We start from the raw sequence: 21,311 nt of genomic DNA on the forward strand, positions 1-21,311 counted from the left end.
CGCGCACACACACACACACACACACACACACACACACACACACACACACACACACACACACACACACACACACGCACACGCAGACGCGCACACACAATACTCCCTCGGCTGAATCTCAGATCTTTTTTCGAATCTCATTTACATCAGGGAAGTTTGTTTGAAATCCCTCTAGCATTGCCAGTAGATTGCGTAACGCTCAAATGCAAATCTGATGACACATTTGAAATTCCAAACGTCTTAAAATTAGTTAAAATAGCATCCTTCTTTGTTGTCGGGACTTTTGAAGCTCATTCATCTTACTCGCTGAAAGGTAATCTTTCCTTTATGTACTGTATTTTCCGCACCATAAGGCGCACCTAAAAGCATTGCACGCCTTATAATCCGATGCGCCTTATATATGGATCAATATTCTGATTTCTTAGACGTAGTATTTTAAATGTTCTGTAAAGCGCTTTGTTACAGCTGCAGCGGTTGTGAAAGCTCTATATAAATCAAGTTGTATTGTATTGTATTGTATTCCTTTAGTGCAGCCCCATCTAGTGTATGCATAATGCAACTGCAGCCACTATTGTAGCTTCAATTTTATTCGCCTTATATTGCGGTGTACTGTATATATGAAAACAGTTTTAAAATAGGCCATTCATTGAAGGTGCACCTCATACTCCGAAGCACCTTAAGTGCTGAAAATACGATAACTCAAATATGTACAACTAATTGTGCAGAAAAAGATATATTTTACATTCTAGTGTTGACTTTCCTGATGGAAAAGTGTTTTAAAGTAAGTTTTCAAAGTAGAATAGAGTTGGTATTACCAAATAAAAATGCACATACCGATAATAGTAGTAGAATATCTTGACGTGCAGTGTCTTGAGCCTCAAAGGAATTATTGCATCATATCGACAGTATTTGTAGACAATGCACATAAACAACATGTGAATAGAGGAAGTTTGTGGTTCACGTCGCAAACTTTCATACATGTGTAGAGGTCAAATTCGCCCGACATTACTTGTACCTTTATCTTCATTGTCCCCATTCACCATCACCTATGATGCAGGATATTTTTTTTCTACCTCTTGCCATGGTCACCTGGGATGGGCTCCAGCTTCCTGGCGATCCTCAGCAGAATATGTGGTAGAAAATGGACAGAGGGATGAATATGGGAATGGTTTCATAATACAAGATACAGAGGGAGCAAGATTTGACGCCGATTCTTCAATTTGGAGATGCTGGGAACAGCAGATCCCTCCTCTGATAAGGCGCTCTTTAAGATAGAACTGTGCTTCACCCGAGTAGCAAAGCCAGTGCACCTTCTTCTTCTTCTTTTTCTTGAGATGCAGCACTGTAGATCCTCTGGGAATCTTTAACGATTGGTTCAAAGAGCTTGACAATCCCTTTTTCAGTTTGGCAAGCCCCATATGAAAGAGCTGCCTAAAATAACTCATTACTTGCAATGTGGATGTAATGTGGATTATAATGATTTTTTTTTTAAAGTATGCGCCAACTATGTGTATACAAACAATTTTTTAAAAAGTCTTTTTGCATCAAAGTTCCCCGTTAAAGTTAGTGACTTAACTAGTCTCATCCAAGCATCGGTACTTTGGTGAGCCTTGTATTTGACAACATTTGGGACAGTGAAGGGTAGCTTTTGAATTTAGGGCAAGACCATTGTTGATGTGGGCTTGGCGTGTGGCAAAGCAACGCACTATGGGGGCTACCCTCGGCACAGGGTTATAAAAGAATCGCTTTGATGAGAATTCATTTCAGCAGATCTGGTTCTGAATAGATGAGCTCCTCCTGCTTGCTGGGTGCTTCTGTTTGAAGTTTGAGTTGTTGTCATCTTTTGCTTTTACCCCCCAGAGCTCTTTTTACCAACGTGTATTGATGTGTGTGTGTGTGTGCGTGTGTGTGCGTGTGTGTGCGTGTGTGTGTGTGTGTGTGTGTGTGTGCGTGTGTGTGTGTGTGTGTGTGTGTGTGTGTGTGTGTGTGTTTGACTGCCTGACGCCAGTGAATTTATATCTTGCCATTAGGGCAGTGTCTAAGGGGCTTGAGTATTGTTAACAGGACCCACTAAGCCCCCGGCAATATGCACTTTGTCTTCTCCTGTGCATGTATACACGCCCTCTCAAATCTGTGGATTTCAATCAAGGGACAATTAGAACCATTTTCTTTTTAATTAGTAAATCAGAAAACAAGTGGGAGATAATTGCTCCTCTCGGAAATAGTAGAGTTTGATTAATATCGTCCGTGAACTTATATACTATTTTTCGATTCGTGCCAGCGATCTCATCTCCGTTTACACATTTCTGGTAATGTGACATCTTACATTTTTGGGGAGGTTTCTAAAACACAGGACTTGCATGTAAATTGTTCATGATGGCCATAATTTATTTTAAAATAAATAATCAAACAAACTATTTTCATTTGCTATGCCCTCAGTGTCCTGTAGAGGCAAACCGACGTCATTATTGCCAACCGTACAAAGTGACAAAGGAGGTTTCTGCGGGTTGGCAATTGGTCGCAGTTTAAATTTTTTAAAGTCAAGCAACAGATTCAAAGTTAAAGGCCAAACCGCGGTCGGTCATGAAGCACCTTTGCCTCAAGCAAGCAAGAGCTAACATGCTGCCTTCACCCCAGCAGTGATGTTTTGTTAGAACTGTCGCGAACTATTTCCATCATGTTTCATCAGATTAGACACAAACTGTACACTGCTTGTGCATCTTTTTTTTTCTTCCATCTTTGACATTATTATGACTGGAAAAGCTGGTTTCCAATCGTAACATTGAAATGATTTGATGACCAAGACACTGAGTGAGTTCACGATGGCAAATATTGTATTAGCCTTTCAGAGAGACATTTATTGGTGGGTAGTCTCACTTAGTAAAAATATCTTTGACATTTACCCCTCACACTTACCTGACTTTTCCAAAACGAAAAAAAAAGCAAAGGATAGACAACCCGGCCACTCTGATAAAAGTACCGGAATTTCAACACTGCGTGCAAATGGAAAATGAGATGAAATGAAAGGTCAAACTTCTACGTGTTATCCGTTGGGTCAGTCTAATTTTTAGATACAGATAAATTTACTACACAGAATATGTTTATTCATCAAAGTATTCCATGCATGTCGAGACCAGGTATATACGTAGTTATCAATTTTTCAAAAAATACATATCAAGGCTTACGTTGGCATGAAAATCTGAATGCAGCAGTTTTTACAGCTGTGCTGTCTACGAATGTAGTGCAGTTTAACTGTGCGCGGGGGTGGCGTTTTCTTTGTTTTGTAACTAGAAAGACGTAGAAAGGGGCGTTTGTGCCGTTGTGGGAGTGAACTCAGCCGACTTACCTCCTGGCCAATGAAAGTTACCCCGCTCGCTTGTTGCTAAGAGTCTTTATTGAAGGGTGTGGGGAAAGACATGTATTGAGCGGAGAAAAGATCAGCCACGAATGAGGCTGATGAAAGGAAACAGCACACAATTACAGGAACTAAAAGAGCACATGAAACAAGACAGGAAGTGAAAGTAGAAAGACAGAGAGCAGCAGGCGAAGGCATCTCCAGTGCGGTTGTAGGTACGATACACATTAGCCTTGGGCAAGCAATGAAAAGGTCAGGCAAGTAAAACTGAAATGTAGCTCAGCCACAAGAAATTGAGGTGGAGGGGCACACAGATTTTGGAGACAAACTTTTGTCACGTGAAGTACATTGAAATGACGGAAATGCTGAAAGACATTGAAATGACTTTTCATCGATTTGACTGAAGTTTATTTGATATTTTGTGTTTTATTATCAGGAGTGCTTAAAGGGTATTAAAATTTCAATGAAGTATATTCTGTAGTTTGTCAATTGGTCGAAACAGAATCTTCAAGTTCAAACGGTTGAAAGAAAATGTTCTTCATTGTCCTGCTTTTTTATTAATAATTTTTTTATTATTATTTCCATCTCGCCCCTCCACCCCAGTGATGCATTCCTCATCTTTTTATGGCTGATCCAGGTTTACTGTTTCAGGATGCACCCAGCCAAGCTGAGCCGAAATGCATCGCTTGCTCGAAACTGGCTTCAGTACAATTAGGCCAAGGGAACTTTGAATATTTGAGCTTCAATGGTGCGTAGCCCCCAGTGAGAATACTAATGATACAGCCTCTGGCATCGGTACATTCGTGAATTAAGGATGTAAAGTAAGATTTGTTTCAAACCACTAAAAGGAAGAGCATGAATCCTTGCCAACTACTTAAACGATTTTGATATTTTAAATCGATCCTATTTACTCTGCTTGTGGTAAAGAAAAAGGAATAATGGTAGATTTCATACAGCATATTTCATACACACGTTAACTGAATGTGCTTCACGTAATAAAAAAAAAGACACATAAGGTCGTAAAAATATTTCATACTGTTATTCACTTCAAATTTTGCCGACCGAATGAAAATCAAAATTGCAGTGCTGATTGTATTATTTATTACTCACTGTAAGTTCAACTGACACGGTGGCCTAAATTGCCAACCCGTTTTGACCACAAAGGCTAACTAATGAGGCATGTCCTCGATTAGGGACTGGCCGTGCAAATTAACAACCACTAGTGAATTAGTCACACAAGTTTGAGAATGTAGAAATTAAAAACACACACACATGGGTGTAGATCACGTGGAAGCAATAACAATGCCAGTACTGTGCCAATAAAATGATCATCCAATTATGAGTTAACATGATTGTCTGACTCATTGGCTGAAGCAAGTCTTTCTGGGATGCTCAAGTGGACTCCAGGGAGCACAGCCCTTTGAAAAGGCTTCCACAGTGAGGGGATTGCAGGCCATCTAATATCGTCATCGCTCAGAGACGGTTACGTTCACAGCCAGAATTTTGGTCTGCACTGATGGGAACAAAATGTAATAAGAACAACAAATTACAGCCCGATCTGACTCTGATCACGACTGGTATGACTTTAATAAGTTCAGGTTTTCCCCTGCAGTAATTTTTTTTTTTTTTAAATTAACGATCAACCATCCATTTTATAACCACCCACCCATCCGTCCAGTTTTTATACCGCGTATCCTCATTATGGTTGGCAGTGTGCTGGAGCCTATCCCAGCTGACTTCAGGCAAAAGGCGAGGTCCACCCTGGAGTGATTGCTAGCTCATTCCAGATGTAACCTACTGTGTGTGCCTTCCCGTGATAGAAGAAAATCCATTCAAGACTACAAATGTTAATATCATAGCAAAATGATCCGATAACGTGATTTTGTCATGAGTAGAATCCCTCAGTGCACAGGTGCACTCTTGTTCGTGAGTATTTGGAGAGCAGAGATTGTGATGGTGACAATCAAGCTGCTATTGTTCTTGAAATCAAACCCTACAATTTTCAGGAGCTTGCAACCAATCTGAATTTGCAATACGTGAATGCCTTTCATTGATGAAAATAGTACGATACCTCTGCTGCCGCTAGCTGTGCACGTTAAAGGCTCATGCTCATTAACCGGACCAAGAGCCTTTAAAACTTCGCAAGAACAAACAGCTACGGTTAAATCGTCTTGCCAATCTTCGATTCAAAGCTCTAACAGCCGTGAGTGATACAAAAAAAGCCCCAAAAACTATGAGTTAACCAAGCAGTGTCACAGACGGAGCTAAATCTGCATGCTAGCTTACCTTCTTGGCACACCAGTTCCTTCTGCACCGTGACTCAAACATTACAGCTAGCCATGTTGAATAAAACAGACTTACTTAAATCTAGTTCCTCAGCCAACTGTTTCACTCTGTATTGTCTAAAAAAAAAAAAAAAAAAAAAAACAACATACAGACTTAAAATCATGAGGCAATATAATGCTGCCTGGCAAGAAGAGGTTGTACCACACTTCTTGTTTATGTTCAAGAAGTTTTCATCAGTTTAAATTGATTCATCGTGTGTAAATAAATAAAGAAAGAAAGAAAAAAAACCCAACAAATAACAGAAGATTTGGGGGCTTACCGACTGTATTGATTTGTGAAAAAAAAATTGAATTGACCATATTTGGTCATACGGGGCTTCGAACTAAATGTCATTTCCATTTCCAATTTCCATTTCTTGAAGGCCACAGCACATAGAGAGACCAGTTTTTACATTTTAAATCTGCCTGTATTTTTCACAGACACAATTTGGATTCCATATAAATGTAATAATGTGTTTCGCATGAAAAAAACTCGAATCCCTCTGTCAGAAAGTTCCACTGTGCCATGTCGTCATGTTGCGCCAATTAACCAACAATGAATTAAAACGCTGCCCTAAAGCTTTAGATGTGTGAAAGAAAATGATGGCCACCATTTCATCCTGTTTGCAATGTTCTTTTGTAAGTAACAGCGATTTGTCTTTTTGATTTGCAGAAATCTTCTGGATAAAGACACATTTTCCAAGTCAGATCCATGTGAGTGATTTGACTATACAGTACTCTTTCTTTTTCTTTTGTACTTATTCTCTCTTTTTTTTCTTTTTTGTTTTGCTTTACTGGTCGCTATCAAATCATTTTTCACACAGTGTTTTGGGAAATTTATTTATTTTATTTGTTTCTCCCTGACTCACATAACTGTTAGTTCACTGTACTGGAGTTAACCTCCAAAAACAAATGTATACACACACACACACACACACACACACACACACACACACACACACACACACACACACACACACACACACACACACACACACGCACAACACAAATTGATTTATCATTGCGAAGCAGGCTGCGTCTGATTGATGACTGACTTTTTCCTCTCTGTGTCTTTCATCCCTCACAATCTTTTATCTCCCTCTCTGCTGACGTTGTCCTCCTTCACAGTGTGTGTCCTCTATACCCAAGGTGTGGAAACCAAACAGTGGAGAGAGGTAAGTGGATTTGCGCCACTTTCACTTTTTAAACTGCAAAACTACAGTGAACACTCTGAAGCCGAATGTCTCGGAGGCCGCGCAACTCCATTTTGGGTTAACGGTTTCCCTTTAAGCCACAAATAATGCGGGAAATCAGCCATTACGTCAGCTTACCTCAGAGAGCACAATTTTGCCAGCAATTAAACAGCTAAAAATGTAAATTTTATATATATATATATATATATATATATATATATATACATACACACACACAAACATATTAGGGGTGTAACAAAAAATGATTTGAATCGGAATATTGGTTTTCATTTCAAAGATGCCAGCACATCAAATTGACCTCCAATCATTACATGATGAAATATAGATTGGCACGTATCAAATCGGATTTTATTGGAGAGATATTGAAAGAAATGCCACAATTGCAGTCGTAACAAGCTCATTAATATGCATGTGAAACGACAACAAGAAACTCATTGCATCATATCCTCTCGAGGGGAACCTTACAAAACTGAATCAAATCGCAATCTCTCTGAATCGAATTATGCCACTATAAAATGTAACCGTCCTTGAATTACATCGCACCTCGTGGATTGAGATACATATCAATTCATCCTTTATGAGATGCGCACGCACGAATTGTAGCAGTTGTAAATAAATCACATAAAATATAAATCATTAATGAACTACATCCTGAATTTCAGTTGTTGTTTTCTTTACATTGCATGCAAATCCTCCCCCGAGTTGAAATCAATGCATTTAATGGCAGACTTTGAAGGGGGATTGGTCAGGTATTTGTCATGGGAAGGGCGAAGAGCATTTTCCAGAAACATGTAACCTGTAAGTCAGGAAAACAAACGATGTGTGTGTGTGTGTGTGTGTGTGTGTGTGTGTGTGTGTGTGTGTGTGTGTGTGTGTGTGTGTGGACATGACCAGGGTGGGGTGTCAGCCAGAGACTTCCCGCCAGATTCTCATTAGCCAGCCCCAGCAGCCCACTGGTATCTAATGAACTCTGGAGCTTGACATTGTCTCTGCCACTCAGCAGGGAAATCACATTATGGAGCTCATCTTTGCCATCACCTGCCTCATCACTAGCATGTGCTCTGTGTCTCATCAACACCTCTGGGCCTTTTGCAGCGTCTGGCTTGTGCAGAGAAAGTGAATTTCTATTCTCTTCGTAGTCGCCGAAGTCGATGAGTTCAACATTTGTTTGTCAGGAAAATATAAGATAAGATGAAATAAGATCAGATAAGAAAACCTTTATTTGTCTCACACTGGAGAAATTCGCAATTTCCAGCAGCAACATTTTGAAAGGAAGAAAGTAGAAAAACAAAAAGTATTTGCATGCACAAAACAAAATTTTAAATAACTGTACATGGTACAGATTTAATATTGTCTTGAAATGGGTCCTAAAGAAGATTTTGTTTGTTGTTCTGTTGTGCTGTCATAATGATGAAGGAGGCTAGGATTTGGATTTTTGGGTTGTTTTTTTTTTGTACAATCTGTCTTGTGTTGTGGCATTTGCCCACAGGATTTTAATTGGGTGTTCCAATTTCAGTTTGATGAGAACTCACCCGGCCATTAAAAACAGACATTAATAACGGCAAACTTTTTTTTTAAAGCCAGATCTGCGTCTAATCTTTGGAGTGGAATACAAATTAACTGTCAAAGCAATTCAAGAACCAATTATTCTGCATTTGGCCGCAGTTGAAAATTCTCATGGAAAATCTCATTCCAAATTCTTGAGTCATCTGTCAAACATCATGACATCTGTGTCTATTCTCTTTCCATCTAAACGCAAAAGAAGGTTCTCATAATTCTTCTGACTCCCAGGACAGAAAAATGGAAGAAATGCGCTACCAGGCAAAACATGCAGCCAGCGAGCCTTGGCGGAACCCTGCGCTTCCTCGAGTGCTCTTGTTATCCTCACATTAGCTTGAAAAGGCGAGGTTAGCGCACACATCCTCCAACACAGCCTGCACTCCACCTTTTTAGAAAAGGATCCGTGCACGTCCATTCCTTCAGGGTTAACTTGCAAATAATAATTTGATCCTTACCTGACTTCCACAAATTACCATAACAACGCAACCTCAGCCGCTTCTATTTTTGCGCCTTATAATGTGGTGCGCCCTAAATAAGAAAAGTTTTAAAATAGGCCATTCATGGAAGGTGCGCCTTATACTCCAAAGCGCCTTATAGTGCGGAAAATACGGTACTCAAAGTTACAATCACCCCACCCGGTTTTTACAGCATATTTATTGGTGTATGCTTTTGCTGTCATTTTTTTTTTAAAGCATGAGTGTTGTTGTTTTTTTCTTTTAATTTATGAAGTGTATGCTATTTGGATAGATGTGCGCGTATAATGTACATCAGTCATAGCAGTGGCGTCAGGCTCGCGTTGACAAGGTAAACGTCTGTCTGTTGCTGCAGTCTCATGGGAGATCATTGAGCAAAACCTCATTTCTTGCCATATATGAAATATGCGTGTTTCAAATCAAAGGATGTCATATTTCATGCATTTCCCGCACTGATATCTGCAGTGAGCAAAATGAGACCAAGAAGTTGGAATATTGTAACTAGTACCTTGAAATACAAGAAGAGCGAACACAAGAACTAAATTTGCGATTGGATTAAGATTTCGACACCATTTTTTAAAAATTCATTAAAATGTGCTGAAGTATTGCAAGAAAAGTCTGCCGGACCTTGAAAAGTTTTTCAAATATACAAATTCCAAATATAAATAGTAAAAACAAACAAACAAAAAAAAAATCAGATCCTTGTTAACATATGGTAATATCATTGAATTTGTCTTTTCGATCACCTTCTCATCATTTTTGTCACATTGACAGTGAGATTCCCACAAATTAGAAAGTCCCCGCAAACTTTTCTCCTCCCAACTTTTCAACTCTATCGCCCCCCCGCCCCAAACCCTGGTCATACTTCTTCAGCCATTCCTTTCCCCTAATTTCCTTTGCAAGTAGTGCCTCTGCCCCTTTATCTTCCCTCTTTCCCTCTGGGGGGTTTCAAGGGAATCTTATCCTGCTGTAATTAACGTGGGAGCGGTTTAGGATCAAGAAGCCCGGAAACATCGCCCTGGTTTCCTTTTCAACGTGTCAGAGCACTCGCCTTAATCAGGCCTCTGACAGATCAGGTGTTTGCAAGTGTGTGACGAGGGAGAAGATCCCAAATTGAAAAACCATGTTAAGTTTTCGAGTGGTGCACTATTCCTCTTTCCTAACATGCTTCCGTCTTTCTTTATTTGCAGTTTGGCAGAACCGAAGTGATCGACAATACCCTCAACCCCGATTTTGTTCGGAAGTACATCTTGGACTACTTTTTTGAAGAAAAGCAGAACCTTCGCTTTGACTTGTGAGTCTGTTTTCATTTGAAGTCAGAACAGATTCTCTCCAGCACCTTGACACCTTGTTTTTTTTTTTTTTTTTAAATGTATTCGAGAACTAGAAGCCAGAAGGGAGAGACAGCCTTGCTCTTTCTAGAACTCACTGACAATTTTTCTTGTCAGTTCCTTTAGATGTGTTTCTGGCCTCATGGCTCTTGGGCAGCCATAACTGTTGAACATCCACTCAAATTGTGATACTCATCCATGGGGGCCAAAGGCTATATATAACTCTGATGAAGTCTTGCATGCTGTCCAAGTGTGCTTAATTAAAGTGTAGGAGAACATTTAATTCGTAATTCACATATGCACCATTTCACTTGTTTTCATTGCTTTTTGATGATATGCAAATGAGATCAGAGCATCGCTCGTGATTGTGGATGAAGGAAAAAAAAAAAGTCTGAGTGAACCCAATGACATTGCCCACCCATGCTCACATCTGGAAAGTGACAAAGGCCTTTCTTGGGTTGGATAGTAACCCATGGTGTTGTTTTTAAATGTGTGTTAATTCCCTAATGCCCATGATAATGGAATGACACAACAAATGTTCAATGTATGATCAACGTACATTAAAAATAACATTTATAATACACCACCAAGGTCAAACATCGTCGGGACACTGATTTTTTTTTTTGTTGTTTTTTTAATACTGGTTTACAGATGTTGTGAGAAATATGGAAAAGAACACCATTGCTTAGAAAAAAAACAAGAAGAGTCCTCTTTATTGTCATTGATACCCACATTTACATGCATGTGATTGGAATTTGTCATCTGTGTTTAATCCATGACAACCCGAACGTGGCGAGCACACGCTGAAGCCCAGAACGACTTGTGCAGCAAAACAGACTTGTGGAGTTAAACCTCACTGAGGTGAAGTCACAGGAGATTTCCATCACGCATGAATTGATTGTTGCCTGACTGTAGAGGTGTCTTATTTTCACCCCAAAATGTTGGTGTGATTTCAAATCAACTCCAGAGAACTTCCAGTATAAATCGATCCAAATATGCCCACTTGTGTTTACTACAATTGTGTCATGTAGAAAATGGCCATTTTGCCTTTTGGGTTTCATTTCAGGTATGATGTTGACTCCAAAAGTCCAGACTTGTCCAAACATGTGAGTGCACATTGTTCTGTATTATATTTACGTATACCACTTGACACCACAGATAAGTGCAGACCAGTTTTGGCTGAATACCAAATTTTCATTTCATAACTTGCTGCATGAGGAAAAAAAAAAAAATAATAGTGCATGTGAAGTTCAAGTGTGACAAAAAGCCGAGCAGCCTCTTTATCTGTGGTGTTTTCACGTAGGAGCTCTCGGTTGCCTGCTGCTGCTGCTTGACGGAATAAGGCAAACCCTTTCTAGTGCTTGCTCCGTTGCAACATCCAAATACACAATGGTTCTTTTTTCTCTTTTTTTCCATCATGTAAACAGTTTTACATGAACAGCCCATTTTGAATTTAATTGTTTCTTCCATTCATATGCGAGTCATAAGGATGGTTCAACAACTTCTCGTGTAACCACGTAGAAGGACTTTTCACAGTGACTTCAGACCACCTCTGCTTTTCTTCCTGGTGTTATCTTGACTTCCAAAAATTGTATTTGTATTTGCTCATGATGAATAAAGGAGTAGGACAACATACCGGCTGAGAGGTGAGCTAACAGACAGATTTGCCAATCAGGCCGAGGGCTATTCCTGCCTCATTACTGGTTAAAAAAAAAGGACGCTGGCCTAAATATTCACCTCCGAGGACATAAAATCACGTGTGGACTTTTATGTCTGAAATTAGTAGCCAAAAATGCTAAGGCCAGTCAAGCTCTCATCATGGAGCTCCGGAGACACTTGTCTGCGCTTTACAACAAACAGGCCAAACTTTTCTCAATTGTAGAATATTGAAAAGTTCTAAAAGGGACTCTCAGTTTTGACTTTCTGCAATCGTTACTAATGTAAATGATTCTGCTCGCTGTCACTCCTATTACCCATTTGTTTGTCAGATCGAGGAAGCGGATGTGAAGGTAACTCCAGGAAGAATGGTCTGACATCGTAATGAAAAGTGTCAACTATGCAATGCTTTTCACCATTTCTTCCTCCTACACTGAAAATAAACGGTGTGTTGAATTGACTCCATTTTATTTTGTTAAGTGGTGGCACTTAATCAAATGATCCGGATCCAGATAATTTAAACCACGTATCTGGATCCGGATGATTTCATTTTGTGCAACCACTTGCCGTTCGGCGTACACAGCAAAGCCTCAACGACTTGATTCAGTGCCGTCTTGGCTTTCTTCATACAAGTGGAAACGATGGTGACTGAAAGCATTGAGAAAATATTGTTTTGAAATCATCAGCTGATGATTACTGGATGTATTTGGATTCACAGGGTTTGCATTTTTCCCCATCATGAGCTTGATTTTTTTGGGGGGGTGTCGGGGGGGCGTGGGGTGTTACGGAGCAGCATGTTGTCTTCCCATTCTTACCTCATCAGCGATAGGAGCACTTTGTTCAAGTTCAAGTGTCATGTGATCTGGTATATGATGGGCCTCTATTGTTGTTGTTGTTGTTGTTGTTGTTGTTGTCACTGTTGTTATTGTTGTCGCTGCTGCTGGCCAAACTTTCTGGAAGCCTGCAGAACTCAACGTAGGTGCTAGCATCGCTTTCACCTCTGACAATGCATGGCTGCCGTCACCCATTGGCTCGAGAGGAAGGGCGATGTCCGAAGGGCACTGCGGCAATCCGTGCAACCTTTCAACACACTCGTGGTATTGAAGGGTTCCGCGATGGCCGCACGATAAAAGGAGTAGGATCAGTCATGACACAGTTTTTGTTTGCTCGCATTTGGTCAAATGTTCATTACATCACAACACACCAAAGAAGGAATTCTTTGGTCTGGATTGTTCAACGCCTTCTCTGCTTTTTCAGATTTAAAAAAAATATATTGAGATGAGATGTATATTACAGGCCACCAGTCGTTTAGTTCTTAATAGCTTTCCTTTTGACAGAATTTTCTTGTTCATGAGAATCTTTTCACATCGACGGATGCCATATTTTTTTTTCCACTGTTAGAGTCATTATGCGTTCAGAATCACATATGGCATCGCCTGTCGGTTGATCATCCTCCATGAAGCAGGAAGTGGCCTGCTAACGAACCAACAGATGGCCGATGAACCCACAAATAGAACGCTGACTTTGGTGAACACTTTTTGTTCTTCGGTGGAGGTTCGCAATCTGCCAAGTGACGTTAAACTTCCATTTCAAATCAGGACCGAATAAAAGCCATAACAGGAGATCCGGCATTTAGGTGCCTGCGCCTGTGGCACGACATCCTGCAATCAGATAACAACATGACGACATCAGTGCCGTGTTATTGCCGTGACATATTCATAGTCTGATAGTACCTCATAAAGCAGAAAATCCAGATTTTGCCTCTACATCCTGTGAAGTTGCTGTTTATACAGAACAGCAGTGAAAAGAAAAAAAAGACTTGACACTGCTGCATTTTAACGCAATGTGAAAGTGGCTTGAGTGTCTATGGTCATGACAGCATTGCGAAAACAACAACTCTAATGCGTGCACAGTAGCGTCGAGTATGTGTTAATGTATTGAAGTAGCTAAATGGTCATGAATCATTTTGTTTGTCATTGTCGCTATTTGCTTTCAATGTCATCCATCTGTTGTGCATCAGTTATTGTCCACAGCTCACTGCAGTGTGCTTACTGTGTGACACGCCTCCAGTTTGTATTGAACTAACGATGCCAAGACGGCAAATCTGCTGTTGGAAAAAGAAAAAAAAAAAGAAAAAACTTCAATTTGATGCACTAAATAAGTTTGAACTGAAGCTTAGTCTTGAATATGACCTTTTGCAGGCGTGTCCACAGTAGAAAGTAGACAGCCGGGATATTCCTGCTGATCTGACCTCCCTTTAAAACATTTTTTTTTTTTTTGTAATTCCTCAAATGCCAACCTGCCTCATTTCCTCCCTTCTTTGCTTTCCCACATTCTTAGGACTTTTTGGGTCAGATGTTCTGTACTCTCGGGGAGATAGTTGGATCGCCAGCCAGTCGACTGGAAAAATCTCTTGGGTGAGTGAGCTCATTCAACAACTTCAACCCATTTATCAGAAAATGGACAAACGCAGACAAGAAAAGTTAGTATTAATTCGGTGTGACTGTATGTATGCCTGTAAGAATGATTCAAGGCATCCTGTTGTTTATTTGATTTTATTTAAGGGGGAAATGAAAGTCACATTCTGCTGCATATTGGCGTTGCACACAGTAAAAAACAAACTAGCCTGTACAGACAATGAAAGTAAAATGGTCGGACAAGACATAGCCACAAATCAGAAGATGTCCTGGTATTTATGTCTATTAAAGTATCACACTTGGAAAAGAGAAATCGCCTAAATAACTCCTCAAACAACTACTACCGGTACTTAAAAAAAAAAAAAAAAAAGTGCTAGCTTGTACTTATTACAATGATCGTCAAATGACTGCTTTAATCGGAGATCCTGATTTCTGTCATTACATTCACTATAAAGTAAACCTAAAAGCTTTTTGGACATTCCAAATACCAGAAGCTAATTTTACAAAAATACATGTTACAAAGAAAACAACGTTGTGTGTGAGACACAAACCATGACAGCAAAAAAAAAAAAAAAAAGGCTTAGTTGGGATCGTCGACCTGAATCATATTTTTTTTTTTCAACTTTCATATCAAGAATCACTGATTTGTGAACAGTTACGGTTTTGCTTGGCTTGAAAAGGATTTAGTTTTTATTCGTGCCAAATAATATATTTTGGGACGATCTGCCGCTGAGCGATAACGTGAGCGCTTGCCAAATGTTATTTTTTGTGGCTGCCTTGACTAATTTTTAGCAAGAATAAATCTTTTTTTGGGGGGTTGGGGTGGTTGAAACTTATTACAACGCTCGATGGCAATTTCTGCTGTCCAAAAGGAACACTTGATCGTAATAACCATCAGATTTAGAATCTTTTTTTGTGTGTGTGACTTTAGAGGCATATTTACATTCTTTTGGAGCATTTGGTGAAGAGAAATGAGTGTGTGTGTGTTTTTGCTGCCAATAAAGTTCAATTCTTACGTTAGCCTTTCGTATTTTAGATCACAGAACTGATGCAAAATTGAAGAAGAGTGAGACTTCAAAAACCCAGCAGTTTGTTTTCATGTTCCTGCGCTAACCGATACAGATTATTTCCCATTACTCTGAAATGTCACGACATTTTTCAGAGGCTTGCCGTTTTTGACGAGATGTTTTTCGAACATACAAAAACAACACACATCCATAAATGTTTTCAGTCCTTACGAGAACGAGTGGTTACCCGTAAACAAGAGAAGACTGATTTCACCGATTGATGTGAGTCTTTTTTATCGCTTCAATGCAAACTGTGGATTTCATTTGTGCTCCTGCTGTTCCCTTTTCGTGACGATTAGTTGTGCTGTTAATCTCTGTCTATTTAATTAGGCAGCAGCCATTGTGGGTTGTTTTTTTTTTGTTCCATCAGTGAAATAGTCCTGCAGGATAGATGGAATGAGAGCGAGTGAGAGGATAGAAATGCAAAATGCAAAAGAAGAGTGAAGCTGATGACAATTAACAGCAAGCGTGAATAATAGTGTAAATTAGTAATAAGAACGTATACAGTACATGAGCTGTGTGTCTTTGGCTTAATAACTGTGTCATTTGCAGATTTCATCGGGGGCCACTGAAGCACAAAGCAAACACAAAGTCATTTTAGATGAACTGCCTACATTCTATTAGTGTGTGTGTGTGTGTGTGTGTGTGTGTGTGTGTGTGTGTGTGTGTGTGTGTGTGTTGTATCTCAACCGCAATCAGGCGCAGAGTTTCTCTTCTGCCTGCTTGAGAAGTAAATGAATACAGAAAACAAAGCCACATTGCAATTCGACATTGTTGGTGATGACAAATTCTGGCCTTTTTAAAAATGGATTTCTATACTTGGGGTGAAGCAGCTTGCTGCCCCCCCCCCCCCAACAGCATTATACTTTATAACTATGCCTGTTAGGACAAATGCAAAATCGAATATTGAAATGAGAAACTCAATGTGCAGTTCTACACTGGTAAGCAAAAAAAAAAAAAAAAAAACACACCCCGTGAAAGCATATCATAAAGAAATTACAATTTTCTGCATATCGTCTTTCATTTTTGCACATTTTATGTACCGTAATAATTGAGGATATTTTAGCGTACGTGTTTTTACAGAAACCGTGCGCGTTGTTAATCAAGTCAAAGGCGTGTTTGTAGATGACCACAATGTATGCCACAAGACACAGATGTATGGCACGGTTATCGTGTTTGGTGCAAGTCTAGCTTGAGGCGCGGTCTAATTCTGCGCGGAGGCAGGTTAGACCTTGTGTTGGTATTTTCAAAGACACATTCAAGTCGGCGCAATGTGGTGGATTTAAGAAGGACCTTTTGGTCCGTTGTGGGCGTGAATACATCCGACTTGATTCGACATCAATAAAAGTGTTTCCTCTCATTTGCTTTAAATGCAGTGCATCAGGAGTGTGCTGATAGTTTTTGACATGGTGGAAGGGTTCTCTGCATGCTGTTGTCATGTTTTTGAATGAAATGCAATGACATCCACCGCACCTGTCCGCGGATCTCAGAATCCGTCTCCCTGCGCCCCTAATCAAATTGACCAAAACTTAGATGTGCTTCCATCAAGCGTAAGATTATTAAAAGAAAATGTACGGTCGGCTTCTTGAAGACTTTAAAATGTTCCTAGGTGTGAACGTGAGTTTGAACGGTTGTTTTTCTATATGTGCCCTGCGATGGGAGATTTGAGTGTTACGAAAATGTTACCGTTTTTTTTCTTAGCGCTATATTTGTACCTGTTGAAATTTTTATGTGACCTCATGCAATGTGCAAGTAAAGCTGTTGAGTTTGGGTGAGGAAGGACCGGAACTTCATAGAAACCGGCATTGGCTCCTTTGGGTTTCTCACAGCTGAGGAAACTTTATCAGTGAAGGTGTTCATGTTGTCTCAGTTTTGTCAGATAGAGTGTTAATAGAGAATGAGAGGCCACAGCTAGAGGAAAAAGTAGATTTGAAAATAACAGCGGGTATGCAGCGCTATAACCGCAACGGAATTGCCTTTATTTTAACGGAGAGCACTCATTTTGCATGCAGGCTGTTTGTTTGGAGGCGCTCACCAGGTGTAAAATTGAACCTCCAATCTCAATTAAATGTGTGTGCAGTGAATGCCCGAGGAAGGAGGGACACATGCTGCATTAATAAAGTGCTTATGTTCATGTTTCAAACAGCCACAGTCAACATGTTTCATTTGAAGGCAGTCATTAGTTTAGTAAATTGCCAATTTGAACTTGTGAACCGACACTGCATCATTTCTATCAGCTACTGTCCATGCAAAAAAGACGCTATAGAGCAATGTATTTGAATACTTTCATATCTGTAGTTCTATGGGTGCAAATTGGAGGCTTCTGAAATAGCGGAGTAGTTGGTTAGTCAACATGGGAGAAGAGGTTGCTGTCAGTCTAGTGAAGATAATTCATGGCAGATGCATCCTTGCAGACAGCGCCCTCTAAACGTCAAGTATTTCTGTGGTTCTTACCAAGTCGTATTTTTCTTTTCAGCTTGGCCCTAATATGTATGAAACTGAACAAGTGGACAAGAACAACAATTGGAGTACAATTACATCCGAACTTTATTGGCCCTTCCATTCGGTACCTGCTTACATGCCGATAAAACACATCGTGAATGTGGAAAAAAAAACACTTCCGAAAACTACAATGCTCAGTTTTCATAGCTACCGGCAAAGCCGTTGACTTTACACTCACTTTCATGGAACTCAATCATTCAACCGAAGCCTTACTCGTACAGAGTATCATCCAGCGCAGTTCTATATCTCCGCAAGCTACATTTACATTAGTACACATCTTGCTGAATGAAAACTATAGAGGATAACTGGAATGGATTGACGGTGTTTACAAAATATAGATGCCACAATTATAACACAACAGACCATATGTTACATTTGCACCCCCCATCGAATGATTTACTATTTTACTGACTGATTTGTAAGCACTTTTTCTCATCTTTAAAGTTGTGGTCGAGCGAGCTGCAAATGTCAGCAGCGTGCTCATTCAGATGATTCGGTATACTTGCCGCTTGAAGTCAGCCACTGAAACAGGATCTGAAGCTCCAATTTACCAAGTTGCTCTTCTAGGTGAAGTAGCGACAGAAGGGAAGATTTTGCCTCAGGAGCAACTCATTCACCTTATCTGTTCAAAACTGCAGCTTTGAGATATTGGACAAGTGGATCCACTCATGCTGTCATCAAAATTTCTAAGGGTGCCTTGCAGTGGCTCATCCTTACCTTTCTAGGACACATCACACAGCACAGACGAGTGGAAAAGTGGTCTCGCTGGCCTATTCTCCTGGTCAAGCCGCTCGTGTCTACCTTTAAGTAAATAAGTAGCATTTTTGTTTTAGTTACGGGGATTTGGTTGTTTGGTGAACCATGGATTTGCCCGGTCCCTCATGTCACCTGGTCCTAAACAGGGGTACAATGCCCTCGACAACTTTGCAGCTAGGATCACTGGGACACAAAAGCAAGTCCGCCACAGCAAGGTGATGGCTCAGGGAATAGGCAACCGATCGTCATGATCCGTCATCGCTTAAATGGTTGCTTACAGGAAAGCATCGAAATAACAGAGGTCTACTACGTCTGCAATGTACTTCTACGGCGCAAAGAGAATTAAGGCATTGAGACATTAAATATGATGGAGGTGGTGGGGGGCAGAGGGAGTTCATAATGGACTCTGGAGCATTGGAATTGGATCATGTGGTTTGATGAGAGTGACCTCGTTCCAGACTCATTAGCACATCAGGGTAAAAAAAAAGAAAAAAAAAAGAGGATGGGTAAAGAGAAGCCATCTGGCATTGTATCAAATGCATATTTAGTAAGTCAGGTCAGCAATAATTTGTGAACTCCCAAATAACTTTGTTAGGATGGAATGTTTGTTCTTACCTGACGGCATGCTAGCTGAGTCGGCGTCTGTTCAGTGGCTAAGTGGCTCCCGCATTCTTCCCTGTTTTCCTTCATTCAGCACTCAATGGAAAATGCTTGTTGCTACAATCGAAGTTAAAGACGTGTGTGCTGTGACTTTATGAAGGATGGGAATCAATTGATCTGTTACTGCCTCTGCCAAGGAGGCGATGCTTTCACCCGCTCCTCTTGGGTAGATTTGTTTGTTCGCTTTATGCGGAAACACGCCAATAAATCATTCTGTGCCAGTCATTTAACATAGTGAAAACTGCATTGACTTCACATCCACCTCAGTAAGTGGCCGAGTTGAGTGTGTGTGACACAATTGTAATGCAAAATAATAGCGGTTGGAAGCCACGCTTAGAGCGCCAAACACCTTCAAGAGTGCGTGAAAACACTGTTTAAGTGGCTGTTAATTGTATTTTTGTGTACCGCTCGCGTCTACAAAACACCCTCACATCCATCTGTTGTCCTCCTCGAGTGAGGTGTGCTAATGGAAGTCTGGAATAGTGGACTGATAAAGCTATCATGACACCTTCTCGCCGCTTCTTCCTCGCTAGCATAAAGTGATAAATGAAGTGCCTCTAATGGTGTCCCTTTACAAAGTAACACCACACAGAAACGCACGCCACAGAATGATGCATTCGATCCTTTGGCGCGCGGCAAGGTTTTGAGAGGCTAATTATAGCTTCTAAACACTCCGTGTTTTGTTCCGCCATGTATCATTCATTCTCTCTCTTTACGCACTTGTCATTCGGTCTGATTGGGCTGCATTTCACTGAATCCACAATGCAGCACTTTGCGAGCCCTCCATTGGTGGTCTGGCTCCGTGACAAGTCTAATATGTATTCTTGGAGTAACTGCAGTGTAGTGTCAGGTTTCCCTCAACCATACAGTAAATACAAGGTAGCAGACTTGTTTCCTTGGAGGGAGGTTTGCTGGTCAGACAAGAATAATGGTCACAAGCGTAATTACTACTTGAGGGCTGCTTTTCCTCCTTCTCCTACCTAAACCTCCAGTGAAGCTCGATTTATCAGTCTTTAGGGCCTTGGCAGATGCGAAGCTGGTGTTTTGTTTCAGGCTCCAGCTGCCTCTCTGTCTTCTGGGAGCGGTTCATGGAATATTTAACGAGAGAAGACCTTTGAGGCCGGATCTAGATCTTTGTAAACAGGTCACACAGTCAAAAAGCAAGGCACAGTTTAACAGTTCCTCTCAGCTTGAGGCTACACGAGTTACATCAAATAGAAGTTGTAGGAGTTGTGACTGAACATTTACTGGCTGGTTGCTCAAATATGTCCTTTCTTTGGGAGTACCTCGCAGGTTTGATTCAGTTGAAACAAACATCTGTTGTGCTATTTGTTTGAGGGCCACAATACGAACCCTGGTGTGCACCAAATAAGTAGACCGAGACCACCTGAACAGGTGGTTGTCCGTCCGCTTGAAAATGAGTTCTGGTGTGGTTTGGGTCTCTGTAGCTGAAATGTGAACACTACGGGTCCAGTGTTCACAAAAACCAAAGCATAGAACCGTACAACCTGAGTCAGGTGCTGTTGTCAGAACCACTGTCTGTTCCTGGCTTGATATGTAACTCGGAAGTCTGAATTATATTTCACATTGTGACAAAAACATCGTTCAATTGATTTGAAACTAAGAGCGCATTTTTACAGAGCAACTGTGGTTCAATATTGAGTCAGTGTATACAAATAGGTCCTACTGTATATGCATAATGCACCATGTGCATGTCCCTACTTTGATCTGGACAAGAGAACCACGTTTCAAGTTTGAACATAGTTTTTACTCTCTATTGTCCGAAATGGCTTGTTGAAAAGTGACGAGTGTAGGAGATCCGTGTCTGTTCCGATTACCGACCGCTGTCGCCTCATAGAGTGCTAACAAAAGACGATTCTCAGTTACAATGAACTGTATTCCTGTTCCTACAGCGTCTTAACCTGGAAGTTAAAACTTCTTTAGAAATTGCACATGAAAGCTTAGAATTGCTGTCATCAAGCCAAATGCCACAGAAGGG

General features: G+C 40.5%; 1 protein-coding gene across 4 annotated transcripts in view; it reads left to right on the forward strand.

Annotated features, from left to right (window-relative positions):
• cpne5b (copine Vb) overlaps positions 1 to 21,311 on the forward strand; it is a 66,212-nt gene that overhangs the window by 12,972 nt on the left and 31,929 nt on the right. Inside the window, exons 2-7 of one of the 4 annotated variants that reach the window (XM_019881292.1) lie at positions 6,350 to 6,390; positions 6,805 to 6,851; positions 10,114 to 10,217; positions 11,321 to 11,360; positions 12,871 to 12,885; positions 14,251 to 14,327. In XM_019881292.1, the coding sequence (XP_019736851.1) occupies positions 6,350 to 6,390; positions 6,805 to 6,851; positions 10,114 to 10,217; positions 11,321 to 11,360; positions 12,871 to 12,885; positions 14,251 to 14,327 (324 nt within the window). Of the gene's footprint in view, positions 1 to 6,349; positions 6,391 to 6,804; positions 6,852 to 9,919; positions 10,010 to 10,113; positions 10,218 to 11,320; positions 11,361 to 12,870; positions 12,886 to 14,250; positions 14,328 to 21,311 lie in introns of those variants that run through there. The other 3 variants (XM_019881290.1, XM_019881293.1, XM_019881294.1) reach the window with 3 other exon arrangements.

The sequence above is a fragment of the Hippocampus comes genome, unplaced genomic scaffold (genome assembly GCF_001891065.2).
Source record: "Hippocampus comes isolate QL1 unplaced genomic scaffold, H_comes_QL1_v1.1 scaffold68, whole genome shotgun sequence".
Taxonomy (NCBI): Eukaryota; Metazoa; Chordata; class Actinopteri; order Syngnathiformes; family Syngnathidae; genus Hippocampus; species Hippocampus comes.